At 46.4% G+C, this 27,642-nt stretch overlaps 1 protein-coding gene across 6 annotated transcripts in view; it reads right to left on the bottom strand.

Annotated features, from left to right (window-relative positions):
- Window positions 1–27,642, bottom strand: part of LOC124046767 (ninein-like) — a 75,699-nt gene that overhangs the window by 36,315 nt on the left and 11,742 nt on the right. For all 6 annotated transcript variants that reach the window (XM_046367512.1, XM_046367509.1, XM_046367510.1 and 3 more), the window contains exons 2-9: window positions 12,928–13,137; window positions 9,764–9,866; window positions 7,318–7,484; window positions 4,771–4,816; window positions 4,382–4,557; window positions 3,471–3,617; window positions 2,851–3,009; window positions 2,121–2,257 (exon numbers count right to left, since the gene is read on the bottom strand). In XM_046367512.1, coding sequence (XP_046223468.1) covers window positions 2,121–2,257; window positions 2,851–3,009; window positions 3,471–3,617; window positions 4,382–4,557; window positions 4,771–4,816; window positions 7,318–7,484; window positions 9,764–9,866; window positions 12,928–13,116 — 1,124 coding nt within the window. In that variant the 5' untranslated portion in view covers window positions 13,117–13,137. The remainder of the gene's footprint in view (window positions 1–2,120; window positions 2,258–2,850; window positions 3,010–3,470; window positions 3,618–4,381; window positions 4,558–4,770; window positions 4,817–7,317; window positions 7,485–9,763; window positions 9,867–12,927; window positions 13,138–27,642) is intronic.

The following is a 27,642-nucleotide window of genomic DNA, read 5'->3' as shown; positions in this document are numbered from 1 at the left end:
CTCATACTCACAGTAGGTATCTGATCTCAGCCTTAAAGCTAACCATTAGGAATTTATCTCCTCAGGACATTATAGTAGGTATTTGATCTAAACAAACACCAGTTAAAGCTAACCAGTAGGTATCATGATCTTAGCCTTAAAGCTAACCAGTAGGTATCTGATCTCAGCCTTAAAGCTAACCAGTAGGTATCTGATCTCACAGTAGTATCTGATCTCAGCCTTAAAGCTAACCAGTAGGTATCTGATCTTAGCCTTAAAGCTAACCAGTAGGTATCTGATCTTAGCCTTAAAGCTAACCAGTAGGTATCTGATCTTAGCCTTAAAGCTAACCAGTAGGTATCTGATCTTAGCCTTAAAGCTAACCAGTAGGTATCTGATCTTAGCCTTAAAGCTAACCAGTAGGTATCTCCTCATACTCACAGTAGGTATCTGATCTCAGCCTTTAAGCTGGCCAGTAGGTATCTGATCTCAGCCTTAAAGCTGGCCAGTATGGTCCTTCTGTAGCTCAGTTGGTAGAGCATGGCGCTTGTAACGCCAGGGTAGTGGGTTCGATCCCCGGGACCACCCATACGTAGAATGTATGCACACATGACTGTAAGTCACTTTGGATAAAAGCGTCTGCTAAATGGCATATATTATTATTATTATTATATTATCTGATCTCAGCCTTAAAGCTGGCCAGTAGGTATCTGATCTCAGCCTTAAAGCTAACCAGTAGGTATCTCCTCATACTCACAGTAGGTATCTGATCTCAGCCTTAAAGCTAACCAGTAGGTATCTGATCTCAGCCTTAAAGCTAACCAGTAGGTATCTGATCTCAGCCTTAAAGCTAACCAGTAGGTATCTGATCTCAGCCTTAAAGCTAACCAGTAGGTATCTGATCTCAGCCTTAAAGCTAACCAGTAGGTATCTGATCTTAGCCTTAAAGCTAACCAGTAGGTATCTGATCTTAGCCTTAAAGCTAACCAGTAGGTATCTCCTCATACTCACAGTAGGTATCTGATCTCAGCCTTAAAGCTAACCAGTAGGTATCTGATCTCAGCCTTAAAGCTAACCAGTAGGTATCTGATCTCAGCCTTAAAGCTAACCAGTAGGTATCTGATCTCAGCCTTAAAGCTAACCAGTAGGTATCTGATCTCAGCCTTAAAGCTAACCAGTAGGTATCTGATCTCAGCCTTAAAGCTAACCAGTAGGTATCTGATCTCAGCCTTAAAGCTAACCAGTAGGTATCTGATCTCAGCCTTAAAGCTGGCCAGTCGGTATCTGATCTCAGCCTTAAAGCTAGCCAGTAGGTATCTCCTCATACTCACAGTAGGTATCTCCTCATACTCACAGTAGGTATCTGATCTCAGCCTTAAAGCTGGCCAGTAGGTATCTGATCTCAGCCTTAAAGCTAGCCAGTAGGTATCTCCTCATACTCACAGTAGGTATCTCCTCATACTCACAGTAGGTATCTGATCTTAGCCTTAAAGCTAACCAGTAGGTATCTGATCTTAGCCTTAAAGATAACCAGTACGTATCTCCTCATACTCACAGTAGGTATCTGATCTCAGCCTTAAAGCTAACCAGTAGGTATCTAATCTCAGCCTTAAAGCTAACCAGTAGGTATCTAATCTCAGCCTTAAAGCTAACCAGTAGGCATCTGATATCAGCCTTAAAGCTAACCAGTAGGCATCTAATCTCAGCCTTAAAGCTAACCAGTAGGTATCTGATCTCAGCCTTAAAGCTAACCAGTAGGTATCTCCTCATACTCACAGTAGGTATCTGATCTCAGCCTTGAAGCTAACCAGTAGGTATCTAATCTCAGCCTTAAAGCTAACCAGTAGGTATCTAATCTCAGCCTTAAAGCTAACCAGTAGGTATCTAATCTCAGCCTTAAAGCTAACCAGTAGGTATCTAATCTCAGCCTTGAAGCTAACCAGTAGGTACTGATCTCAGCCCTAAAGCTAACCAGTAGGTATCTCCTCATACTCACAGTAGGTATCTGATCTCAGCCTTGAAGCTAACCAGTAGGTATCTGATCTCAGCCTTGAAGCTAACCAGTAGGTATCTCCTCATACTCACAGTAGGTATCTGATCTCAGCCTTGAAGCTAACCAGTAGGTATCTCCTCATACTCACAGTAGGTATCTGATCTCAGCCTTAAAGCTGGCCAGTGCAGCCTGGTGAATCCCATTCTTAGTGACGAGGAGCTCGTTCTCCAGAGCCACAGTCAGCTCCCTGAGGTTCACTTTTCCCTCCAGGTCAAAATCCAAGGCCTACAGAACAGACATAACTCTGTGTCAACATATCAAGCCCTCGAAATAGGGGATAAAAATAAATACACTCAGGTGTAAAACAACAACTTCAACTCAAGTGTGAGAGTTACATTGTGTATTGGGAAGGAGACTGGACACCATTATGTTCCAAACAGAGTGTGAGAGTTACATTGTGTATTGGGAAGGGGACTGGACACCATTATGTTCCAAACAGAGTGTGAGAGTTACATTGTGTATTGGGAAGGCGACTGGACACCATTATGTTCCAAACAGAGTGTGAGAGTTACATTGTGTATTGGGAAGGAGACTGGACACCATTATGTTCCAAACAGAGCATTATGGGTACTGTAGTATATCATACAGACCAGGCAATGGTAAACCCCGCCCATCCAGCACTCCGTAAGAATGTACATATTTTCCCATTAATAAAAATGATATCTTAACATCCAATATATATATTTTTTTTTTTTAAACACATCAAGACTCCAAACCAAGTAAAACAAACATTTTTAGACTTAAGAAAACACTCAAAGTATCTGAACAGACTCTTTCAACAGAGGTCTGATAGGCTAAAATAAAACAATGGGTGTGACCTGCAGTATCTCAGGGCTGTTCTCGATGCCTTCCTCCATCCAGGCATCCAGGACATCCTCGGCAGGAGTGGACCCTGTCCCATCGTCCAGAGTGGAGAACAGACACATCCTGATGGAGCTGGTCATACAGCTTGTCCTACGGCCCGTCTCATCAAACGGCTGGCAGGATGGACAGGGACAGAAGGGGAAGGTCAAATCGTCTAATAAATATATTGACCTCGGTCATTTGTGTGTTCGTTCATGAGACTCAAAACAAGAAATTGTAATATTATTTATTTATTTTATTATTATTTATTATTATTTCCTCCACGAAATGTTTATTTAATTTATTTAATTTATTTAATTTAATTAATTTATTTGTTAAAGTAGACAAGAGTAGACAAATCCCCACACCATGTTAACCAGAGGCAAGTGTATCTATATCCATATGTCTTTGATGGTACAGTAGCCATGTCAGGACACAACATGGATTAGAAGGTTAGATTAGAAGGCACGCCCTTATAAAAACATAGTTTATTATACTGCAGATCCATGGTTAAAACACAGTGATGTTTCGGTCAGAGAAGTTCAGAACGGAGGCTACAACATGGGAATTAGACCTGAGATGGGTTTCACTGTACCTGTGAGGAGTGTAGTCTTTTGAGCTGTCTGTAAGGTGTGGAGGCAGACGGGGTGGGGGGCTTGGCATGGTTCAGAACCCAGGAAGTAAACGCCTGAACGCTTATGACCTCATCACCACTTAGAACCTGGAGGACATCCTCCGTCTCCTGGAAACAAAAATAAACAACCATCAGATATATTTCCCAGAGTCTACTCAAACCTCCACTTGGGATATGTCCAAAATAGCACCCTATTCCATTATAGAGAATAGGATGCCATTTCATACCCGTGGCACTCCGCCATATTACTTCTACCTAACAGATCTGCTAACATGGAAGGGGTTTAGAGCCAAGAGGGGGAGGGGTTTAGAGCCAAGAGGGAGGGGTTTAGAGCCAAGAGGGAGGGGTTTAGAGCCAAGAGGGAGGGGTTTAGAGCCAAGAGGGAGGGGTTTAGGGCCAGGTTTAGGGCCAAGAGGAAGGGGTTTCGGGCCAAGAGGAAGGGGTTTCGGGCCAAGAGGGAGGGGTTTAGAGCCAAGAGGAAGGGGTTTAGGGCCAAGAGGAGGGGTTTAGGGCCAAGAGGAAGGGGTTTAGGGCCAAGAGGAAGGGGTTTAGGGCCAAGAGGAAGGGGTTTAGGGCCAAGAGGAAGGGGTTTAGGGCCAAGAGGAAGGAGTTTAGGGCCAAGAGGAAGGAGTTTAGGGCCAAGAGGAAGGGTTTAGGGCCAAGAGGAAGGAGTTTAGGGCCAAGAGGAAGGAGTTTAGGGCCAAGAGGAAGGAGTTTAGGGCCAAGAGGAAGGGGTTTAGGGCCAAGAGGAAGGGTTAGGGAGTGAATTGAGACCTCCAAAGCAAAACGGGTTGAATCCAAAATGGCACCCCATTCCCCATCTAATGCACTATAAGAAATGGGGGGCCATTTTGGACACACTCTTTCCTCACCTCCAGGCCCAGGTGGTCACAGAGAGCCAGTAGCTCATGGTGGCTGGCACATCCATCCCAGGGTATAGCCAGCTCCTCACAGGCCTGTCGTAACCTCTCCTCCAGGCGATCTGACAGGGGCACTGTGGAGCCTCGCGGGGTGGAGGGGTCATCAGGGTTCCACAGGTGCAGCTGGCCTACCGACAGACGGAGATATTTTAAGATTGTTTTTACTATGGGTAGACTTGCCTTAAGACCTTGACTCCTGTAAGGAACAGAGGCCCTTGACAAAATGTCCTCCCGTCTCTCTCCTATGATCAGTTCTGTGGTCAATTCTACTTGAAATTGACCCCAAACCTGACTTTCTGGGTATCTATTGAAGATACTAAGTATCACAGCTTTCCACTCACCATCTGCCTCGTACTCATCCGTACTGCTTTCATGAGCGTTCCAGCGCTGTGGAAGAAACATAACATTACGCAGATGACTCATTAACTCATTAAAAAATAAACACAACTTAAAAACATGCAGACAAGACAACCCACTTTCTCATGTGCAGGTCAGGTTGAGACAAGATGGGTGGGGGTTGCAGCTGGGTGGGGTTAGTGTGTGTGTGTGTGTGTGTGTGTGGTGTGTCCAACGAAAAGGACAACAGAGCTATTGTGACGGCACGGACCCCTCTGAAGGTCAAAGGTGAGCCCAAAGATGGCGTTCATATCAGAGAATTAAAGAGAACGATCCACGATGACAGAGCTGATTCAAACCCTCACTTCTCCAACTGTCTCTCTCTCGTTCAGTCTTTCCTTTCACTCATTCTATTTGTATATAAAAAGTGAGCCAACACTACTAAAAAAAAAAAACATTAAAAATGTATAAATAGCAGGACACTTTAAAGCAAAAATAAATTATAAATTGGTTGTGATAATACACACGATAAACAGAATAATAATTTCCTCGTTTCATAATTAGTGTCTGGTCCTAAGTGTGAGATGGATCACTATGCTGCGGTAACCTGTTTCCCATTGTGTTGAAGCCCAGGCCAGTACACAAGGGTCTATTGTCTGGGAGGGAACCAGTGAAGGAATTTAGAACAGATGGGTCTCTACAACTCTTTATTCTATCACTTGGGGGGATCATTGTTCCTCTGTCAGAACCCCCCCAAAAAACCTCCCAAATCAAGCAGAGCCCCCTGACCCGTCCTCTGGTGCACCAGGCTGGAGGATGGAGAGTGTTCAATTACAACCCAGGCTGTGTTCCGAAAGGCACCCTATTTCCTGTCAAATAAAACTTTATTAGTCACACGTGCCGAAAACAACAAGTGTAGACCTTACCGTGAAATACTTACTTACATGCCCTTAACAGTGCAGAAAGAGTTAAGAAAATATTTACAAAATAAAATCGATAAAAAACAATCAATGTGGAGGCTATATACAGGGTATTACGGTACAGAGTCAATGTGGAGGCTATATACAGGGTATTACGGTACAGAGTCAATGTGGAGGCTATATACAGGGTATTATGGTACAGAGTCAATGTGGAGGCTATATACAGGGTATTATGGTACAGAGTCAATGTGGAGGCTATATACAGGGGGTACCGGTACAGAGTCAATGTGGAGGCTATATACAGGGGGTAACGGTACAGAGTTAGTCGAGGTAATTGAGGTAATATGTACATGTAGTTAGGGGTAAAGTGACAATGTATAGATAAATTCAAAGTGAGTAGCAGCAGCATAAGAAAGGGGGGGGGGATCAATGAAATAGTCTGGGTAGCCATTTGATTAGGTGTTCAGGAGTCTTATGGCTTGAGGGGCTAAATGACTTAAATGTAAATGGGTAGAAGCTGTTAAGAAGCCTTTTGGACCTAGCCTTGGTGCTCCAGTACCATTTGTCGTGCGGTAGCAGAGAGAACAGTCTATGACTAAGGGTGGCTGGAGACTTTGGCAATTTCTTTCCTGACTTCATAGTTCGTGGACACCAACTTGAAGCTCTCAACCCGCGCCGCTACAGCCCCGTCGATGAGAATGGGGGCGTGCTCGGTCCTCCTTTTCCTGTAGTCCACAATCAGCTCCTTTGTCCTGATCACATTGAGCGAGAGGTTGGTGTCCTGGCACCACACTGCCAGGTCTCTGACCTCCTCCCTATAGGCTGTCTTATCATTGTAAGTGATCAGGCCTACGACTGTTGCGTCGTCAGCAAACTTGATGTTGGAGTTGTGTTTAGCCACGCAGTCATGGGTGAACAGGGAGTACAGGAGGGGACTAAGCACGCACCCCTGGGGAGCTCCATTGTTGAGGATCAGTGTGGCAGATGTGTTGCTGAACAGGGAGTACACAGGAAGAGACTACGTACATGTGTTGAGGATCAGTGTGGTAGATGTGTTGTTGCCTATCCTTACCACCTGGGGGTGCCAAGTCCAGGATCCAGTTTCAGAGGGAGGTGTTTAGTCTCAGGGTCCTTAGCTTAGTGATGAGCTTTGAGGGCACTATGGTGTTGAACGCCGAGCTGTAACCAATGAACAGCATTTTCACATAGGTGTTCCTTTTGTCCAGGTGGGAAAGGGCAATGTTGAGTGCAATAGAGATTGCATCATCTGCGGATCTGTTGGTGCGTAATGCAAATTGGAGTGGGTCTAAGGGTTTCTGGGATGATGGTGTTGATGTGAGCCATGACCAGCCTTTCAAAGCACTTCATGGCTACAGACGTGAGTGCAACGGGTCGGAAATCATTTAGGCAGGTTACCTTAGTGTTCTTGGGCACAGGCACTATGGTGGTCATGTAGGTATTACAGACTCAGACAGGGAGAGGTTGAAAATGTCAGTGAAGACACTTGCCAGTTGGTCAGCGCATGCTCGCAGTACACGTCCTGGTTATTCGTCTGGCCCTGCGGCCTTGTGAATGTTGGACCTGTTCAAAGGTCTTATAATCGGCTGTCAATCTCAATTGGCAGGTTTTTACCTCACATTTCCTCGGTACGGTGGAGTCATGGTCCTCTGGCTCCTGCTGCCCTGTAGCCTCTGAGCTCACCACCTCTGAGAAGTCTGCGATGGTCTCGATGAACTCTGGTGTAGAGCGCCGGCCATAGCGTTTACTACCCCGCACAAACTTAGCTTGGACTGGTGAGTCTGTTGAGAAGGAGAAGATGAATAAAATCAAAATGATAAAATGTAAAAAAACCTAGCGATTGTCACTTCTCCAGAAGTAATTCAATAATAAAATAATTTGCTCTCAGTTGGAACGAAAATCCTGATTGGAAAACTGAGTAGTGTTAATTTTCACAGCTATTTTATACTTTGTTTTAAACTTTAATCTGAGTCAGTTAATAACTAAACTATCAGTTGACAAAAATACTGGACAATTTTTGTTTAAGTCATTTTAGTCAGTGCATTTTCCCCCTTCCTTTCATCATGTGTTCCTTTAGATTGCCTTGCCCAACTAGGCCTGCTATCCCCTCATATACCATGGCAGGCAAAATTAATTAACCATATAGGATAGAAAACCTACAGCTTAAAAAATGTAACTCTGATTTTCTCCACATCAGAACTGTGTGTGTGTAACAAAATAACCGGAATTAAAAACAACTGAAGTGTCCCGGCTGCGCATCAGTTAAAAAAAGAGAGACGAGAGATTGAAGTGACCAGGAGCTGTGCGCGCGGGAGAGAGCGCCAGATCAACCCAACCGCAGCGCAACAGAAAGACGTAAAACATTTTTTTTTTAACGGCCAATGAGGATGAAATATTCTGCATGCATGCTTATGATTGGACAAAACATATTTTAAAAAAGGCACTTCATGTCAAATTGAACGTCCATTAGTCTCATGTAAATTATTCAAACTAACATGTCATTTGTTTCTTTCTACAACGTCTCGTTATCGTTGATAGTTTGTCAGGAAAAATAGGTAGTTTAAAAGTATTTTGTCAGAGTTAATACTGACGAAATTAACACTGAAACCCGAGGTGAATGTTTTCACTTTCATTCAGACACCAACTGTGACTCATCAGAACACAGAACACATTAGTTCAATTGATGTGCAGTCATATTTTTAAAAAGGTAGAGTGATTACCTGGTCCAAAACGTTGACAAGGACTGACTGACCTCGAACTCTTTGGCACAGACAGTGCCTTCAGAAAGTAGTCACACCCCTTGACTTTTCCCCACGTTGTTGTTTAAAGGTGTCACACAATACCCCATAATGCCAAAGTGGTAGCATATTTTTACAATTTTACAAACTCATTAAAAATGAAAAGCTGAAATGTCTTGAGTCAATAAGTATTCAAGCCTAAATACGTTCAGGAGTAAACCTTTGCTGAACCAGACAAATAACAAGTCGCAATAATAGTGTTTAACATGATTTGAGTGACTACCTCATCTCTGTGACCCCACACATACAATTATCTGAAAGGTCCCTCAGTCCAGCAGTGAAATTCAAACACAGATTCAACCACAAAGACCAGGCAGGTTTCCCAATGACTCAGTCAGTTGGTAGTTTATGACCCATGATGCATTTGGCTTTGCGCCTCAGTATGTGGGATCTACTACCGATGCTGATATGGTCGTCCAGGTTGGTATGGCACTGAACCTTCTAATTGGTTAGTATTGCATCGTATCCTGCTATTTAGTCCAAAAATACAACTGTATTCATTCCTTACCCACGATGCATTTGGCTATTGTGCCTAAGTTTGTTGGGTCTACTACTAGTCCAACGCTCTAACCACTAGTCTACCTGCTGGTTACTAGTCCAACACTAACCACTAGGCTACCTGTTGGTTACTAGTCCAACACTAACCACTAGGCTACCTGCTGGTTACTAGTCCAACACTCTAACCACTAGGCTACCTGCTGGTTACTAGTCCAACACTAACCACTAGGCTACCTGCTGGTTACTAGTCCAACACTCTAACCACTAGGCTACCTGCTGGTTACTAGTCCAACACTCTAACCACTAGGCTACCTGCTGGTTACTAGTCCAACACTCTAACCACTAGGCTACACTCTAACCACTAGGCTACCTACTAGTCCAACACTCTAACCACTAGGCTACCTGCTGGTTACTAGTCCAACACTCTAACCACTAGGCTACCTGCTGGTTACTAGTCCAACACTAACCACTAGGCTACCTGCCGCCCCATCTAGCTGGCATGGCAAGTATTGTAAATAGTGTTCATTGCATTGCTACTCTTTACAGAAATACAACCATCTGTAATCAAATTGGAATGGTAACCTCGCTCCTCAGCTTGAAATGCCTCCACCCGAGGCGGCGCCCTCGAAGTAGTAGCTTATCTAGCTAAGACATTAGGTGGGGGGTGTATTTGGGAGACGGGAGGTGAATAACAGTAAAGGTTTATGAGTGAGGAAGCTATACTGTTGATCATTGACATCGGTCACTTTTCGCTCCTTCCTTACCCGGCTGTGGCGGTGCACATGTTGTGTCCTGACTGGACGTTGCTACTGCTGTCGTCGTTGACAACACCAGAATTAAAGCATTCTTGAACTGGTCAAAATCAACCTGAAACACAAATACACACACCCGCAATGAAACAGTCTTCCTGAATGTAAGGACTACTAGTAGCAATGTCAAAGGTCAAATCCTAAACGTCCACTGAATGAGTGGATTGAGTATTACTTAGTCGTGATGTCAACGGGACACCAACTATGTGAACATGTGACATTAGAGGAAGATGGATGCTCAACAAGTAGAAACTTTACTCAGATAATAAATTAATGGTCTGGAAATTCCTAACATTGATTTGAATCCTGGATGACGTCTCGAGGGGGGGGGTGGAACGAGGGAGGAGGGAGGACACACGTCTGAAGCAGCAGCTGCTGGCCCTGTGCCAATAGATATGGAGATTCTCTTTGTGTTCCGTTGCCGGGCAGATGACTGCTGGCTAAGGCCGGGTTCCCTTCCTGGCTTTATTGTTGGGGGGAAACACCCTGGTCCTTTATTGTTGGGGGGACACCCTGGTCCTTTATTGTTGGGGGGAATACCCTGGTCCTTTATTGTTGGGGGGAAATACCCTGGTCCTTTATTGATGGGGGGAATACCCTGGTCCTTTATTGATGGGGGAATACCCTGGTCCTTTATTGTTGGGGGGGGACACCCTGGTCCTTTATTGTTGGGGGGGGGAAATACCCTGGTCCTTTATTGTTGGGGGGGGGGGGAAATACCCTGGTCCTTTATTGGGGGGGGAAATACCCTGGTCCTTTATTGTTGGGGGGGAGGCACCCTGGTCCTTTATTGTTGGGGGGAGGGGCACCCTGGTCCTTTATTGATGGGGGGGAATACCCTGGTCCTTTATTGATGGGGGGAATACCCTGGTCCTTTATTGATGGGGGGAAATACCCTGGTCCTTTATTGTTGGGGGAAATACCCTGGTCCTTTATTGATGGGGGAATACCCTGGTCCTTTATTGATGGGGGAATACCCTGGTCCTTTATTGATGGGGGGAATACCCTGGTCCTTTATTGTTGGGGGGAAATACCCTGGTCCTTTATTGTTGGGGGGGAATACCCTGGTCCTTTATTGTTGGGGGGAGAAATACCCTGGTCCTTTATTGTTGGGGGGAGAAATACCCTGGTCCTTTATTGTTGGGGGGAGAAATACCCTGGTCCTTTATTGTTGGGGGGAGAAATACCCTGGTCCTTTATTGTTGGGGGGGGAGGGAGAAATACACCCTGGTCCTTTATTGTTGGGGGGAGTGGGGAATACCCTGGTCCTTTATTGTTGGGGGGGGGAGAAATACCCTGGTCCTTTATTGTTGGGGGGAGAAATACCCTGGTCCTTTATTGTTGGGGGGAGAAATACCCTGGTCCTTTATTGTTGGGGGGGGAGAAATACCCTGGTCCTTTATTGTTGGGGGGAGAAATACCCTGGTCCTTTATTGTCGGGGGGGAGAAATACCCTGGTCCTTTATTGTTGGGGGGGGATACCCTGGTGTTTGGGTCAGCCGTCATCGCTTCCCTGCTTCTGCTGACCCCCCCCCCCCCTTCCATTCATTCCAGGAAAGCCATTTGCTAGATTTGGGTAGGTGGTTATGAGTAATGTAGGTTTATTTTGATGGATCCACCCACAGATGCATAGAAACTTCTGGGTTTGAAGGCCAGATGTTGTTGAGCCGATACAGTACATGCAGTAAAATACCATTCAAATAATTGGAGGAATAATCATGTTGGCTTGTTTTATTTTGATCAGACATGAAGAATATGAGATAACAAAAAAAAACGCACTAAAAAGACATTTAGATTTAAAGGACCAGTGTCGTCAAAAACTTAATTTTCCTGTGTTTTGTTTGTATGCATTTCCACACTATGACGTTGGAATAACAAGACAATAACAGCTATTTTTCCCCTTTTCCCACATCCCCACTCCTAGACAGGCTAGCAAATGTATTGTTTGAAAAATGTCTCTTTGCTAAGATTGAAAACAATCTAAAATCACAATAAAGTATTTAATTGTTACCCAGAAATGAAAAACAGCTGCATGAGATCTTGGCCTTCTTACTTCAGCCTTAAAGCAAGAGGGCAGTTTTCCTCATCAAGCACCCTCTCAAACTGATACACTTCAATTGAGAATGTGGATTGGCCTGGTTGTCATGACAGACACCTGGGATGAGGAGGTCAATGACGGGGTCTAATTTCTAAAACAGGACAGCTAACAAAGCACAAGGAGACTGGACCTGGCTGGCTGGCTCCCTAGCTGGCTGGCTGGCTGGTTGGCTCCCTAGCTGGCTGGCTGCCTAGCTGTCTGGCTGGCTCACTAGCTGGCTCACTAGCTGGCTGGCTAGCTGGCTCCCTAGCTGGCTGGCTGGCTCCCTAGCTGGCTGGCTGGCTGGCTCCCTAGCTGGCTGGCTGGCTCCCTAGCTGGCTGGCTGGCTGGCTAGCTGGCTGGCTAGCTGGCTCCCTAGCTGGCTGGCTGGCTCCCTAGCTGGCTGGCTAGCTGGCTGGCTGGCTGGCTGGCTCCCTAGCTGGCTGGCTAGCTGGCTGGCTCCCTAGCTGGCTGGCTCCCTAGCTGGCTGGCTAGCTGGCTCCCTAGCTGGCTGGCTGGCTGGCTCCCTAGCTGGCTGGCTCCCTAGCTGGCTGGCTGGCTGGCTCACTCCCTGGCTGGCTGGCTCCCTAGCTGGCTGGCTCCCTAGCTGGCTGGCTCGCTCCCTGGCTGGCTGGCTGAACGAAGACCCGAGTGCTGGAGGCTGCATAAAGAGTTCAGAGCTGCTCTCTGACGACAGAATAGAGCCTGTATCCCACCAAAAACACAAGAGATAAATAAAACTAATTCATATGCCCGCTGTACTTTAGGCTTGTGATTCTACAGAGTCTAAGGAAAAGAAACACTGTGTCGACCTCACTCTCCATCCAACAGGTAGATTACCCTGAGCTGTGGCTGGTGCAGGGGGCTGACCCTGCCAGTAAAACACTAAACTTAAGGCTGAGAATATCCAGAGTTCCCAGGTTCTGTTCATGAGTGAACACAATAGCGTTTCTTATTGGACACTTTGTGGTCGTACCTCCTTGTTTCAGTCCATTTTCTTCAGTTTGGTGCCTAATGAACAGGCCCAGGTGTAGGGGCTTACCCTGTCAGTGAGTGGGTCCTGGTTCTGCAGCAGGGCATGTAGCAGTGTTGGGGTGGCATCCTCCAGGTGCAGGGCCTGGCACAGGCTGGATAGCTCCTCGGGGCACAGCAACCCGGCTCCACTGGTGTCGAAAGTCTCAAATACCTCCTTCAGACGCTCCTCGTACTGATCCTGCTGGCCGGCATCCATCCCATAGGACAGCACCCTGCCCTGGACAGACAGGTAAAGATAGAGACAGGGTTAGAACAGACAGCACCCTGCCCTGGACAGACAGGTAAAAATAGAGACAGGGTTAGGACAGACAGCACCCTGCCCTGGACAGACAGGTAAAGATAAATACAGGGTTAGAACAGACAGCACTCTGTCCTGGACACAAAGACTGCTACTACGTTGATCTAATTTCCAGACGACCAGGGCTGTTCCAAACAGCAGCTCCCCCTCCACCAGGACTAAACAGAACCCCCTCCACCAGGACTAAACAGAACACCCCCTCCACCAAGTCCAAACAGAACCCCCCCCCCACCAGTACTAAACAGAACACACCCCCTCCACCAAGTCCAAACAGAACCCCCCCCACCTCCACCAGGACTAAACAGAACACCCCCTCCACCAAGTCCAAACAGAACCCCCCACCTCCACCAGGACTAAACAGAACCCCCCTCCACCAAGTCCAAACAGAACCTCCCCTCCAGCCTCTCCAGCCTGTACCTGCTTCTAGGATGTTGATCTACTGCCACTACACAGCGTCATCATGTGATGACAAAATGGATGACAAAACCAGGGCTGCAACCCAATAGACATCCTATTCAATACACAAGTATATACAGTGCCTTGCGAAAGTATTCGGCCCCCTTGAACTTTGCAACCTTTTGTCACATTTCAGGCTTCAAACAAAGATATAAAACTGTATTTTTTTGTGAAGAATCAACAACAAGTGGTACACAATCATGAAGTGGAACGACATTTATTGGATATTTCAAACTTTTTTAACAAATCAAAAACTGAAAAATTGGGTGTGCAAAATTATTCAGCCCCTTTACTTTCAGTGCAGCAAACTCTCTCCAGAAGTTCAGTGAGGATCCCTGAATGATCCAATGTTGACCTAAAGGACGAATGATGACAAATACAATCCACCTGTGTGTAATCAAGTCTCCGTATAAATGCACCTGCACTGTGATAGTCTCAGAGGTCCGTTAAAAGCGCAGAGAGCATCATGAAGAACAAGGAACACACCAGGCAGGTTCGAGATACTGTTTGTGAAGAAGTTTAAAGCCGGATTTGGATACAAAAAGATTTCCCAAGCTTTAAACATCCCAAGGAGCACTGTGCAAGCGATAATATTGAAATGGAAGGAGTATCAGACCACTGCAAATCTACCAAGACCTGGCCGTCCCTCTAAACTTTCAGCTCATACAAGGAGAAGACTGATCAGAGATGCAGTCAAGAGGCCCATGATCACTCTGGATGAACTGCAGAGATCTACAGCTGAGGTGGGAGACTCTGTCCACTGGACAACAATCAGTCGTATATTGCACAAATCTGGCCTTTATGGAAGAGTGGCAAGAAGAAAGCCCTTTCTTAAAGATATCCATAAAAAGTGTTGTTTAAAGTTTACCACAAGCCACCTGGGAGACACACCAAACATGTGGAAGAAGGTGCTCTGGTCAGATGAAACCAAAATTGAACTTTTTGGCAACAATGCAAAACGTTATGTTTGGCGTAAAAGCAACAGCTCATCACCCTGAACACACCATCCCCACTGTCAAACATGGTGGTGGCAGCATCATGGTTTGGGCCTGCTTTTCTTCAGCAGGGACAGGGAAGATGGTTAAAATTGATGGGAAGATGGATGGAGCCAAATACAGGACCATTCTGGAAGAAAACCTGATGAGTCTGCAAAAGACCTGAGACTGGGACAGAGATTTGTCTTCCAACAAGACAATGATCCAAAACATAAAGCAAAATCTACAATGGAATGGTTCAAAAATAAACATATCCAGGTGTTAGAATGGCCAAGTCAAAGTCCAGACCTGAATCCAATCAAGAATCTGTGGAAAGAACTGAAAACTGCTGTTCACAAATGCTCTCCATCCAACCTCAGAGCTCAAGCTGTTTTGCAAGGAGGAATGGGGGAAAAAAATTCAGTCTCTCGATGTGCAAAACTGATAGAGACATACCCCAAGTGACTTACAGCTGTAATCGCATCAAAAGGTGGCGCTACAATGTATTAACTTAAGGGGGCTGAATAATTTTGCACGCCCAATTTTTCAGTTTTTGATGTGTTAAAAAAGTTTGAAATATCCAATAAATATCGTTCCACTTCATGATTGTGTCCCACTTGTTCTTGATTCTTCACAAAAAATTACAGTTTTATATCTTTATGTTTGAAGCCTGAAATGTGTCAAAAGGTCGCAAAGTTCAAGGGGGCCGAATACTTTCGCAAGGCACTGTATGTGTTTTTTTTGCATATTTAGTGAATATTGCCTGCTAACATGAATTTATTTTAACTATGGAAATGGTGTCACTTCTCTTGCGTTCTGTGCAAGCAGAGTCAGGGTATATGCAACAGTTTGGGCAGCCTGGCTCCTTGCGAACTAATTTGCCAGAATTTTCCGTAATTATGACATTTATTTTATTTTACCTTTATTTAACCAGGCAAGTCAGTTAAGAACAAATTATTATTTTCAATAACGGCCGACGAACAGTGGGTTAACTGCCTGTTCAGGGGCAGAACGACAGATTTGTACATTGTCAGCTCGGGGGTTTGAACTTGCAACCTTCCGGTTACTAGTCCAACGCTCTAACCGCTAGGCTACCCTGACCTGGTTGTACAATGTAACAGCAATATTTAGACTTAGGGATGCCACCCATAAGATAAAATACTGAACGGTTCCGTATTTCACTGAAATAAACGTTTTGTTTTCGAAATGATAGTTTTCGGATTCGACCATAATGACCAAAGGCTCGTATTTCTGTGTTTATTATATTATATTTAAGTCTATGATTTGATAGACCAGTCTGAGCGGTGGTAGGCAGCAGCAGGCTCGTAAGCATTCTTTCAAACAGCACTTTCCTGCGTTTGCCAGCAGCTCTTCGCTGTGCTTCAAGCATCGACTTCAAGTCTATCAACTCCCGAGATTAGGCTGGTGTAACCGATGTGAAATGGCTAGCTAGTTAGTGGGGTGGCGCTAATAGCATTTCAAACGTCCCTTGCTCTGAGACTTGGAGTGGTTGTTCCCCTTGCTTTGCATAGGTAACGCTGCTTCGAGGGTGGCTGTTGTCGTTGTGTTCCTGGTTCGAGCCCAGGGAGGAGCGAGGAGAGGGACGGAAGCTATATTGTTACACTGGAAATACTATAGTGCCTATAAGAACATCCAATAGTCAAAGGTTAATGAAATACAAATGGTATAGAGGAAATAGTCCTATAATAACTACAACCTAAAACTTCTTACCTGGGTATATTGAAGACTCATGTTAATAAGGAACCACCAGCTTTCATATGTTCTCATGTTCTGAGCAAGGAACTGAAACGTTCGCTTTTTTTACATGGCAAATATTGCACTTTTACTTTCTTCTCCAACACTTTGTTTTTGCATTATTTAAACCAAATTGAACATGTTTCATTATTTATTTGAGGCTAAATTGATTTTCATTTATGTATTATATTAAGTTAAAATCTGTGTTCATTCAGTATTGTTGTAATTATCATGATTACAAATAAATAAATAAAAATTGGCCGATTAATCGGTATCGTCGTTGAAAAATCATAGTCTGTCGACCTCTAGTACAAACCATTACGATCACCTTCCTAATATTGAGTTTGGCCTCAGAACAGCCTCAATTCGTCTGGGAACGGACTCTACAAGGTTTCCACAGAGATGCTGGCCCATGTTGACTCCAATGCTTCACACTGTTGTTTCAAGTTGGCTGGATGTCCTTTGGGTGGGTGGACCATTCTTGATACACACGGGAAACTGTTGGCGTGGAAAAACCCAGCAGCGTTGCAGTTCTTAACACACTAAAATCGATGCGCCTGGCCCCTACCACCATACTTTCATACTGTTTAAAAGGCACTTCAATAGTTCCGGTTCCGGTTGGAGCGAGTGGTCGCATCTGCACGTCGCTCCAACGGGTAGTATAACTTTTTCATTATATTTCATTATATCACAACGGTTTGATTTGTCTTATCTTAGCAAATTCTTCTCAGCTAGCTACATAGCCGTCTTTGTATCAAAGATAATTGCGTAATTATCGTATTTCGCCGTCCTAACGTAGTCTTCACTAGCCAGCTAGCTAACGTCCACTGATTAGCTGCACTGGAGAAACTGTTACACTCAACTGAACGACTTGATTAGTTTAGTGTTAGCTAGCTACATAGCTGTCTTTGCTGTCTTCGTATCATCGTATCATCGTATCCAAGATAATTGTGTTGTTTAGGTTTAGAGTGTGTAGTCTTAGAGTGATTATCTTAATTTACCGAGGTTAGCTAGCCAGCTATTTGTCGTCCTTAACGTAGGTGACTCGGCTAGCTAGCCAACAGCTAGCCAACGCTAGCCAACGTCTTCTGTATAGAACTCAACTACCCGGTCGCATTCACAGGTTGTATCACATTTTCACTTCATTTTCATTACAGTACAACGGTTTGATTTGTTTGATCGTAGCTAGCTACTTAGCTAGCTACATAGCCGTCTTTGTATCAAAGATAATTGTGTAGTCTAGAGCGATTTTCTAGGTTCGCTAGCCATCTATTGTCGTTCTTTTAACGCAACGTAACGTAAACAACACTGCTAGCTAGCCTGCTAGCCCCGAATAGCAACACTGCAGAAACTATTACACTCAACGGAACGACTTGATTAGTGTAGTGTCAACAACGCAGCCACTGCCAGCTAGCCTACTTCAGCAGTACTGTATCATTTTAATCATTTTAGTCAATAAGATTCTTGCTACGTAGCTTAACTTTCTGAACATTCGAGACGTGTAGTCCACTTGTCATTCAATCTCCTTTGCATTAGCGTAGCCTCTTCTGTAGCCTGTCAACTATGTGTCGGTTTATCCCTGTTCTCTCCTCTCTGCACAGACCATACAAACGCTCCTCACCGCGTGGCCGCGGCCACCCTACTTTGGTGGTCCCAGCGCACGACCCACGTGGAGTTCCAGGTCTCCGGTAGCCTCTGGAACTGCCAATCTGCGGTCAACAAGGCAGAGTTCATCTCAGCCTATGCCTCCCTCCAGTCCCTCGACTTCTTGGCCCTGACGGAAACATGGATCACCACAGACAACACTGCTACTCCTACTGCTCTCTCTTCGTCCGCCCACGTGTTCTCGCACACCCCGAGAGCGTCTGGTCAGCGGGGTGGTGGCACCGGGATCCTCATCTCTCCCAAGTGGTCATTCTCTCTTTCTCCCCTTACCCATCTGTCTATCGCCTCCTTTGAATTCCATGCTGTCACAGTTACTAGCCCTTTCAAGCTTAACATCCTTATCATTTATCGCCCTCCAGGTTCCCTCGGAGAGTTCATCAATGAGCTTGATGCCTTGATAAGCTCCTTTCCTGAGGACGGCTCACCTCTCACAGTTCTGGGCGACTTTAACCTCCCCACGTCTACCTTTGACTCTTTCCTCTCTGCCTCCTTCTTTCCACTCCTCTCCTCTTTTGACCTCACCCTCTCACCTTCCCCCCTACTCACAAGGCAGGCAATACGCTCGACCTCATCTTTACTAGATGCTGTTCTTCCACTAACCTCATTGCAACTCCCCTCCAAGTCTCCGACCACTGCCTTGTATCCTTTTCCCTCTCGCTCTCATCCAACACCTCCCACACTGCCCCTACTCGGATGGTATCGCGCCGTCCCAACCTTCGCTCTCTCTCCCCCGCTACTCTCTCCTCTTCCATCCTATCATCTCTTCCCTCCGCTCAAACCTTCTCCCACCTATCTCCTGATTCTGCCTCCTCAACCCTCCTCTCCTCCCTCTCTGCATCCCTTGACTCTCTATGTCCCCTATCCTCCAGGCCGGCTCGGTCCTCCCCTCCCGCTCCGTGGCTCGATGACTCATTGCGAGCTCACAGAACAGGGCTCCGGGCAGCCGAGCGGAAATGGAGGAAAACTCGCCTCCCTGCGGACCTGGCATCCTTTCACTCCCTCCTCTCTACATTTTCCTCCTCTGTCTCTGCTGCTAAAGCCACTTTCTACCACGCTAAATTCCAAGCTGCTGCCTCTAACCCTAGGAAGCTCTTTGCCACCTTCTCCTCTCTCCTGAATCCTCCGCCCCCTCCCCCCCCCCTCCTCCCTCTCTGCAGATGACTTCGTCAACCATTTTGAAAAGAAGGTCGACGACATCCGATCCTCGTTTGCTAAGTCAAACGACACTGCTGGTTCTGCTCACACTGCCCTACCCTGTGCTCTGACCTCTTTCTCCCCTCTCTCTCCAGATGAAATCTCGCGTCTTGTGACGGCCGGCCGCCCAACAACCTGCCCGCTTGACCCTATCCCCTCCTCTCTTCTCCAGACCATTTCCGGAGACCTTCTCCCTTACCTCACCTCGCTCATCAACTCATCCCTGACCGTTGGCTACGTCCCTTCCGTCTTCAAGAGAGCGAGAGTTGCACCCCTTCTGAAAAAAAAACCTACACTCGATCCCTCCGATGTCAACAATTACAGACCAGTATCCCTTCTTTCTTTTCTCTCCAAAACTCTTGAACGTGCTGTCCTTGGCCAGCTCTCCCGCTATCTCTCTCTGAATGACCTTCTTGATCCAAATCAGTCAGGTTTCAAGACTAGTCATTCAACTGAGACTGCTCTCCTCTGTATCACGGAGGCGCTCCGCACTGCTAAAGCTAACTCTCTCTCCTCTGCTCTCATCCTTCTAGATCTATCGGCTGCCTTCGATACTGTGAACCATCAGATCCTCCTCTCCACCCTCTCCGAGTTGGGCATCTCCGGCGCGGCCCACGCTTGGATTGCGTCCTACCTGACAGGTCGCTCCTACCAGGTGGCGTGGCGAGAATCTGTCTCCTCACCACGTGCTCTCACCACTGGTGTCCCCCAGGGCTCTGTTCTTGGCCCTCTCCTATTCTCGCTATACACCAAGTCACTTGGCTCTGTCATAACCTCACATGGTCTCTCTTATCATTGCTATGCAGACGACACACAATTAATCTTCTCCTTTCCCCCTTCTGATGACCAGGTGGCGAATCGCATCTCTGCATGTCTGGCAGACATATCAGTGTGGATGACGGATCACCACCTCAAGCTGAACCTCGGCAAGACGGAGCTGCTCTTCCTCCCGGGAAGGACTGCCCGTTCCATGATCTCGCCATCACGGTTGACAACTCCATTGTGTCCTCCTCCCAGAGCGCCAAGAACCTTGGCGTGATCCTGGACAACACCCTGTCGTTCTCAACTAACATCAAGGCGGTGGCCCGTTCCTGTAGGTTCATGCTCTACAACATCCGCAGAGTACGACCCTGCCTCACACAGGAAGCGGCGCAGGTCCTAATCCAGGCACTTGTCATCTCCCGTCTGGATTACTGCAACTCGCTGTTGGCTGGGCTCCCTGCCTGTGCCATTAAACCCCTTCAACTCATCCAGAACGCCGCAGCCCGTCTGGTGTTCAACCTTCCCAAGTTCTCTCACGTCACCCCGCTCCTCCGTTCTCTCCACTGGCTTCCAGTTGAAGCTCGCATCCGCTACAAGACCATGGTGCTTGCCTACGGAGCTGTGAGGGGAACGGCACCTCAGTACCTCCAGGCTCTGATCAGGCCCTACACCCAAACAAGGGCACTGCGTTCATCCACCTCTGGCCTGCTCGCCTCCCTACCACTGAGGAAGTACAGCTCCCGCTCAGCCCAGTCAAAACTGTTCGCTGCCCTGGCCCCCCAATGGTGGAACAAACTCCCTCACGACGCCAGGACAGCGGAGTCAATCACCACCTTCCGGAGACACCTGAAACCCCACCTCTTTAAGGAATACCTAGGATAGGTTAAGTAATCCCTCTCACCCCACCCCCCCTAAGTTTTAGATGCACTATTGTTAAGTGACTGTCCCACTGGATGTCATAAGGTGAATGCACCAATTTGTAAGTCGCTCTGGATAAGAGCGTCTGCTAAATGACTTAAATGTAATGTAAATGTAAATACTTTGTCTTGCCCCTTCACTCGATTGTCTCAAGGCTTTAAAAGTATTCTTGAACCCGTCTCCTTCCCTTCATCTACAATGACTGAAGTGGGTTTAACAAGTGACATCAATAAGGGTTCACCTGGATTCACCTGGATTCACCTGGGTTCACCTGGTTAGTTTGTTGTGGAAAGAGCAGGTGTTCCACTGTATTTTTAAAATTAATTTATGAGAACGAACAATCACCAAATTAAAAATCTCGTCAGGGAAAATGTAATTCCAAAAACAATGAATTTAGAACACAGCATTAGCCATGGGGGGGAAAATAGAAATGTAGGAAATATCCTTTAAAATAGCAACATTCTCTCAGCTCCATGGAGAAAATTGTAGAATTGCAGTAAATTGGCTTAAAAATATACATTCTCTACACAGCCAATATGGGGCCACCTGCCATGACCACCATCTAAGGCCCTTTTTTATCCAGAAAAAACAACAACAACCGGCCCACGCTCGATGAAGGGCTCGACAGGACCAATGACAGAGACCGGCCCACGCTCGATGGGGGTTCGACAGGACCAATGACAGAGACCGGCCCACGCTCGATGAGGGCTCGACAGGACCAACGGCAGGCCGGCCCACACTCGATGAAGGGCTCGACAGGACCAATGACAGAGACCGGCCTACGCTCGATGGGGGTTCGACAGGACCAATGACAGAGACCGGCCCACGCTCGATGGGGGTTCGACAGGACCAATGACAGAGACCGGCGCACGCTCGATGAAGGGCTCGACAGGACCAATGACAGAGACCGGCCCACGCTCGATGGGGGCTCGACAGGACCAATGGCAGGCTGGCCCACGCTCGATGGGGTTCGACAGGACCAATGGCAGGCCGGCCCGGCGATGGGGGTTCCAGGACCAATGGCAGGCTGGCCCACGCTCGATGGGGGTTCGACAGGACCAATGGCAGGCTGGCCCACGCTCGATGGGGGTTCGACAGGACCAATGGCAGGCCGGCCCACGCTCGATGAGGGCTCGACAGGACCAACGGCAGACCGGCCCACGCTCGATGAGGGCTCGACAGGACCAACGGCAGACCGGCCCGCGCTCGATGGGGGCTCGACAAGACCAACGGGAGACCGGCCCACGCTCGATGGGGGCTCGACAGGACCAATGACAGAGACATGGTCAGTGATCCTGCAGAGGGGCAATGCCTCGCTGAGGGAGGACACCTATTGGTATATTTAAAAAAGCAGACATTAAATAAACCTTTGAGCATGATGGTAATTAATTACACTTTGGATGATGAATCAATACACCCAGTCACCACAAAGATACAGGCGTCCTTCCTAACTCAGTGTATCAATACACCCAGTCACTACAAAGATACAGGCGTCCTTCCTGACTCAGCGTATCAATACACCCAGTCACCACAAAGATACAGCCGTCCTTCCTGACTCAGTGTATCAATACTCCCAGTCACCACAAAGATACAGGCGTCCTTCCTAACTCAGCGTATCAATACACCCAGTCACCACAAAGATACAGCCGTCCTTCCTAACTCAGCGTATCAATACACCCAGTCACCACAAAGATAAAGTCCTTCCTAACTCAGCGTATCAATACACCCAGTCACCACAAAGATACAGGCGTCCTTCCTGACTCAGCGTATCAATACACCCAGTCACCACAAAGATACAGCCGTCCTTCCTAACTCAGCGTATCAATACACCCAGTCACCACAAAGATACAGGCGTCCTTCCTGACTCAGCGTATCAATACACCCAGTCACCACAAAGATACAGCCGTCCTTCCTAACTCAGTGTATCAATACACCCAGTCACCACAAAGATACAGGCGTCCTTCCTAACTCAGTGTATCAATACACCCAGTCACCACAAAGATACAGGCGTCCTTCCTGACTCAGCGTATCAATACACCCAGTCACCACAAAGATGCAGGCGTCCTTCCTAACTCAGCGTATCAATACACCCAGTCACCACAAAGATGCAGGCGTCCTTCCTAACTCAGTGTATCAATACACCCAGTCACCACAAAGATGCAGGCGTCCTTCCTAACCCAGTGCATCAATACACCCAGTCACCACAAAGATGCAGGCGTCCTTCCTAACTCAGTGTATCAATACACCCAGTCACCACAAAGATACAGGCATCCTTCCTAACTCAGTGTATCAATACACCCAGTCACCACAAAGATACAGGCGTCCTTCCTAACTCAGTGTATCAATACACCCAGTCACCACAAAGATACAGGCGTCCTTCCTGACTCAGTGTATCAATACACCCAGTCACCACAAAGATACAGGCGTCCTTCCTAACTCAGTGTATCAATACACCCAGTCACTACAAAGATACAGGCGTCTTTCCTAACTCAGTGTATCAATACACCCAGTCACCACAAAGATACAGGCATCCTTCCTAACTCAGTGTATCAATACACCCAGTCACCACAAAGATACAGGCGTCCTTCCTAACTCGGTGTATCAATACACCCAGTCACCACAAAGATACAAACTCGGTGTATCAATACACCCAGTCACCACAAAGATACAGGCATCCTTCCTAACTCGGTGTATCAATACACCCAGTCACCACAAAGATACGGGCGTCCTTCCTGACTCAGTTGACGGAGGAAGGAAACCGCTCAGGGATTTCACCATGAGGCCAATGGTGACTTTAAAACAGTTTACAGAGTTTAATGGCTGTGATGGGAGAAAACTGAGTATGGACCAACACATTTGTTACTCCACAATACTAACCTAAATGACAGAGGGGAAAGAATGAAGCCCATACAGAATAACAAATATCCCTAAAGACGCTTCCTGTTTGCAACAAGGCACTAAAGTCAGACTGAAAATACATTGGCAAAGCGATTACACTTTTGTCCTGAATACAAAGTGTTGTATTGTATTTTCCCCAAACATTACTGAGTACCACTCTCCATATTTTCAAGTATAGTGGTGGCTGCATCATGTTATGGGCATGCTAGTAATTGTTAAGTACAGGGAGTTTTTCAGGATAAAAAAAAAGAAACAGAATGGAGCTAAGCACACGCAAAGTCCTAGTGGAAAACCTGGTTCAATCTGCCTTCCACCAGACACTGGGAGATGTATTCACCTTTCAGCAGGACAATAACCTACAACACAAGGCCAAATCTACACTGGTTGCTTACCAAGACAGTGACCCGTCCTGAGTGGCTGAGATAAATCTACTTGAAAATCTAACGCAAAACTATGGTAAGACCTGACAATGGTTGTCTAGCAATGATCAATAACCAATTTGACAGAGCAAGACATTTTTAAAGAATAAAAATAGGCAAATGTTGCACAATCCAGGTGTGGAAAGCGCTTCGGGATTTACCCAGAAAGACTCGGCTGTAATCGCTGCCAAAAGGTGCTTCTACAAAATTATTTCATTGTCAATACATGTTTCACTGTCATTATGGAATATTGTGTGTAGATAGGTGAGAAAAAAATAAAACCAAATCTGTTCCATCAATTTTTTAAATTAAGGCTGTAACACAACAAAAATGTGGAATAAGTCAAGGGGTATGAATACTTTCTGAAAACACTGTACGCCGTGGGTCAAAAGTACTGGTCAAGGTGCCATTTCTGAAGCACTACTTTTGACCAGGGCCCATAGGGCATAGTATACAAATTTAAAAACTTTATTAAAAAAAACAGGTTATTTCATCTGTATCAGGATTATGCTCAGACATTTTTAAATGAGGTCAAGTTATACAACAATAAAATCAAAAATGAATCTGATTTTTAACAGATGTCTCTATAACAATACAGAGAATTGACTAATGTCACAAAAATCTGACCAAGTCCATTTCAATCATGTCAGACAAAGGAAGGAAAGCATCACACACACACACACACACACGGTGTAGATAGACTCCCACCATAACCAGCTGCTCGTTGTCATAGTGACGACATTATGGTACTTCATATAAAGTCTGTATCAGCCAGGTGTCCCCTCCTCCTAGACCGGGGCTACCCACCCATTCAAATCAAGACAATGGGCTGTCCAAACCCATAATCAGTATTCAGCTTCTGCAAGTCTCAGTAGCGAATCTCATTCAAGTGAACCATGCTGTTATTACGGTCAGAAGATCTCACATTAATCCCATACCCCAGCTAGTCAGCTACCCCATAACATCACAGTAAAAATACAAGCCAAAGACCAGGGGCCTGTATCCACGAAGTGTCCCAGAGTAAGAGTGCTGATCTAGGATCTGTCCATATAACCTCATTCATTCTGATCTAGGATCTGTCGATATACCCTCATTCATTCTGATCTAGGATCTGTCGATATACCCTCATTCATTCTGATCTAGGATCTGTCCATATACACTCATTCATTCTGATCTAGGATCTGTCCATATACACTCATTCTAATCTAGGTTCTGTCCATATACCCTCATTCATTCTGATCTAGGATCTGTCCATATACACTCATTCATTCTGATCTAGGATCTGTCCATATACACTCATTCTAATCTAGGTTCTGTCCATATACCCTCATCCATTCTAATCTAGGTTCTGTCCATATACCCTCATCCATTCTGATTTAGAATCTGTCCATATACCCTCATCCATTCTAATCTAGGTTCTGTCCATATACCCTCATTCATTATGATCTAAAAGGCTAAACTGATCCTAGATCAGCACAGACTCTGACACTTTGTGGATACGGACCCAAGACTTGACAGACTTTCCTTCTCAATGGACTCCTTAACAACTACTGTCTTTAGATTTTTCAAGTAGGCACCAAGAGGTCAGTAAAATAGACTTGTCGCTCAATAAGGTCCTTGTTGGATCCCTGCAGGGGGTCATTGTGGCTGTAGATTGCCAGAATCAGGACCAAGGCAGAGCAGAATCAGGACCAAGGCAGAGCAGAATCAGGACCAAGGCAGAGCAGACTCAGGACCAAGGCAGAGCAGACTCAGGACCAAGGCAGAGCAGAATCAGGACCAAGGCAGAGCAGAATCAGGACCAAGGCAGAGCAGAATCAGGACCAAGGCAGAGCAGACTCAGGACCAAGGCAGAGCAGACTCAGGACCAAGGCAGAGCAGACTCAGGACCAAGGCAGAGCAGACTCAGGACCAAGGCAGAGCAGACTCAGGACCAAGGCAGAGCAGACTCAGGACCAAGGCAGAGCAGAATCAGGACCAAGGCAGAGCAGAATCAGGACCAAGGCAGAGCAGAATCAGGACCAAGGCAGAGCAGAATCAGGACCAAGGCAGAGCAGAATCAGGACCAAGGCAGAGCAGAATCAGGACCAAGGCAGAGCAGAATCAGGACCAAGGCAGAGCAGAATCAGGACCAAGGCAGAGCAGAATCAGGACCAAGGCAGAGCAGAATCAGGACCAAGGCAGAGCAGACTCAGGACCAAGGCAGAGCAGAATCAGGACCAAGGCAGAGCAGAATCAGGACCAAGGCAGAGCAGAATCAGGACCAAGGCAGAGCAGAATCAGGACCAAGGCAGAGCAGAATCAGGACCAAGGCAGAGCAGAATCAGGACCAAGGCAGAGCAGACTCAGGACCAAGGCAGAGCAGACTCAGGACCAAGGCAGAGCAGACTCAGGACCAAGGCAGAGCAGACTCAGGACCAAGGCAGAGCAGACTCAGGACCAAGGCAGAGCAGAATCAGGACCAAGGCAGAGCAGAATCAGGACCAAGGCAGAGCAGAATCAGGACCAAGGCAGAGCAGAATCAGGACCAAGGCAGAGCAGAATCAGGACCAAGGCAGAGCAGACTCAGGACCAAGGCAGAGCAGAATCAGGACCAAGGCAGAGCAGAATCAGGACCAAGGCAGAGCAGACTGGAGCAGGGGAAATCATAAGACAAGAGGTTAATCTCCCTTGCGGGGGGGGGGGGGGGGGGGGGCTACAAAGCCCTCAAGCTGAAACAGGAATCACCTGTGGTAAGAAGTGTTCAACATTGGTCTGACCTTTCAGAATCTGTGCTTCGGCTCTGTTTTGATCAAGCAGACTGGGAAATGTTCCGGGTCACCTCTGGGAATAGTTTTGATGTATACACTGACTGGTTTATCAGACGATGTTGTTGCTACTATGACGATTAGAACTCATGCAAACCACACAAAAAAAACGTGGGTAGATGGCGAAATTCGCAAAAAACTGAAAGTGCAAACCACAGCATTTAACCAGGGCAAGGTGACTAGGAATATGGACATGTACAAGCAGACAAGCTATGACCTCCGTAAAGCAATCAAAGTCAAAATGAGTTGCAGTTCAACGACTCAGACACGACTTCAGACTTGGGCTGTCTGACCAAAAGTCGCCTGTTCCATCAACCAATCGATTCCTCAACATTTTTTAAATGTGTTTTTCCATATATAGGCACCTGTGTTAATAAAATCAACTTTATGTATTGAGATTGTCTGATGCTTTAAGCTTAATGTTTGATGCCTCAAAAGGGTGCCAGAGATCTAGATAACTAGAAGAAGAATAATAATACTTAACCTAATTCTCCTCCTGCTCCTGCTGGCTTTTGCAGTTTCCGGTAACAGACTACAAGAGAAGACGATAACCTTTCTATTGTGGAAAGCTCATTT

Source organism: Oncorhynchus gorbuscha, linkage group LG10 (genome assembly GCF_021184085.1).
Source record: "Oncorhynchus gorbuscha isolate QuinsamMale2020 ecotype Even-year linkage group LG10, OgorEven_v1.0, whole genome shotgun sequence".
NCBI lineage: Eukaryota > Metazoa > Chordata > Actinopteri > Salmoniformes > Salmonidae > Oncorhynchus > Oncorhynchus gorbuscha.
Note: the sequence above shows the minus strand (reverse complement) of the source record. Positions and strands in the feature narration are given on the sequence as shown.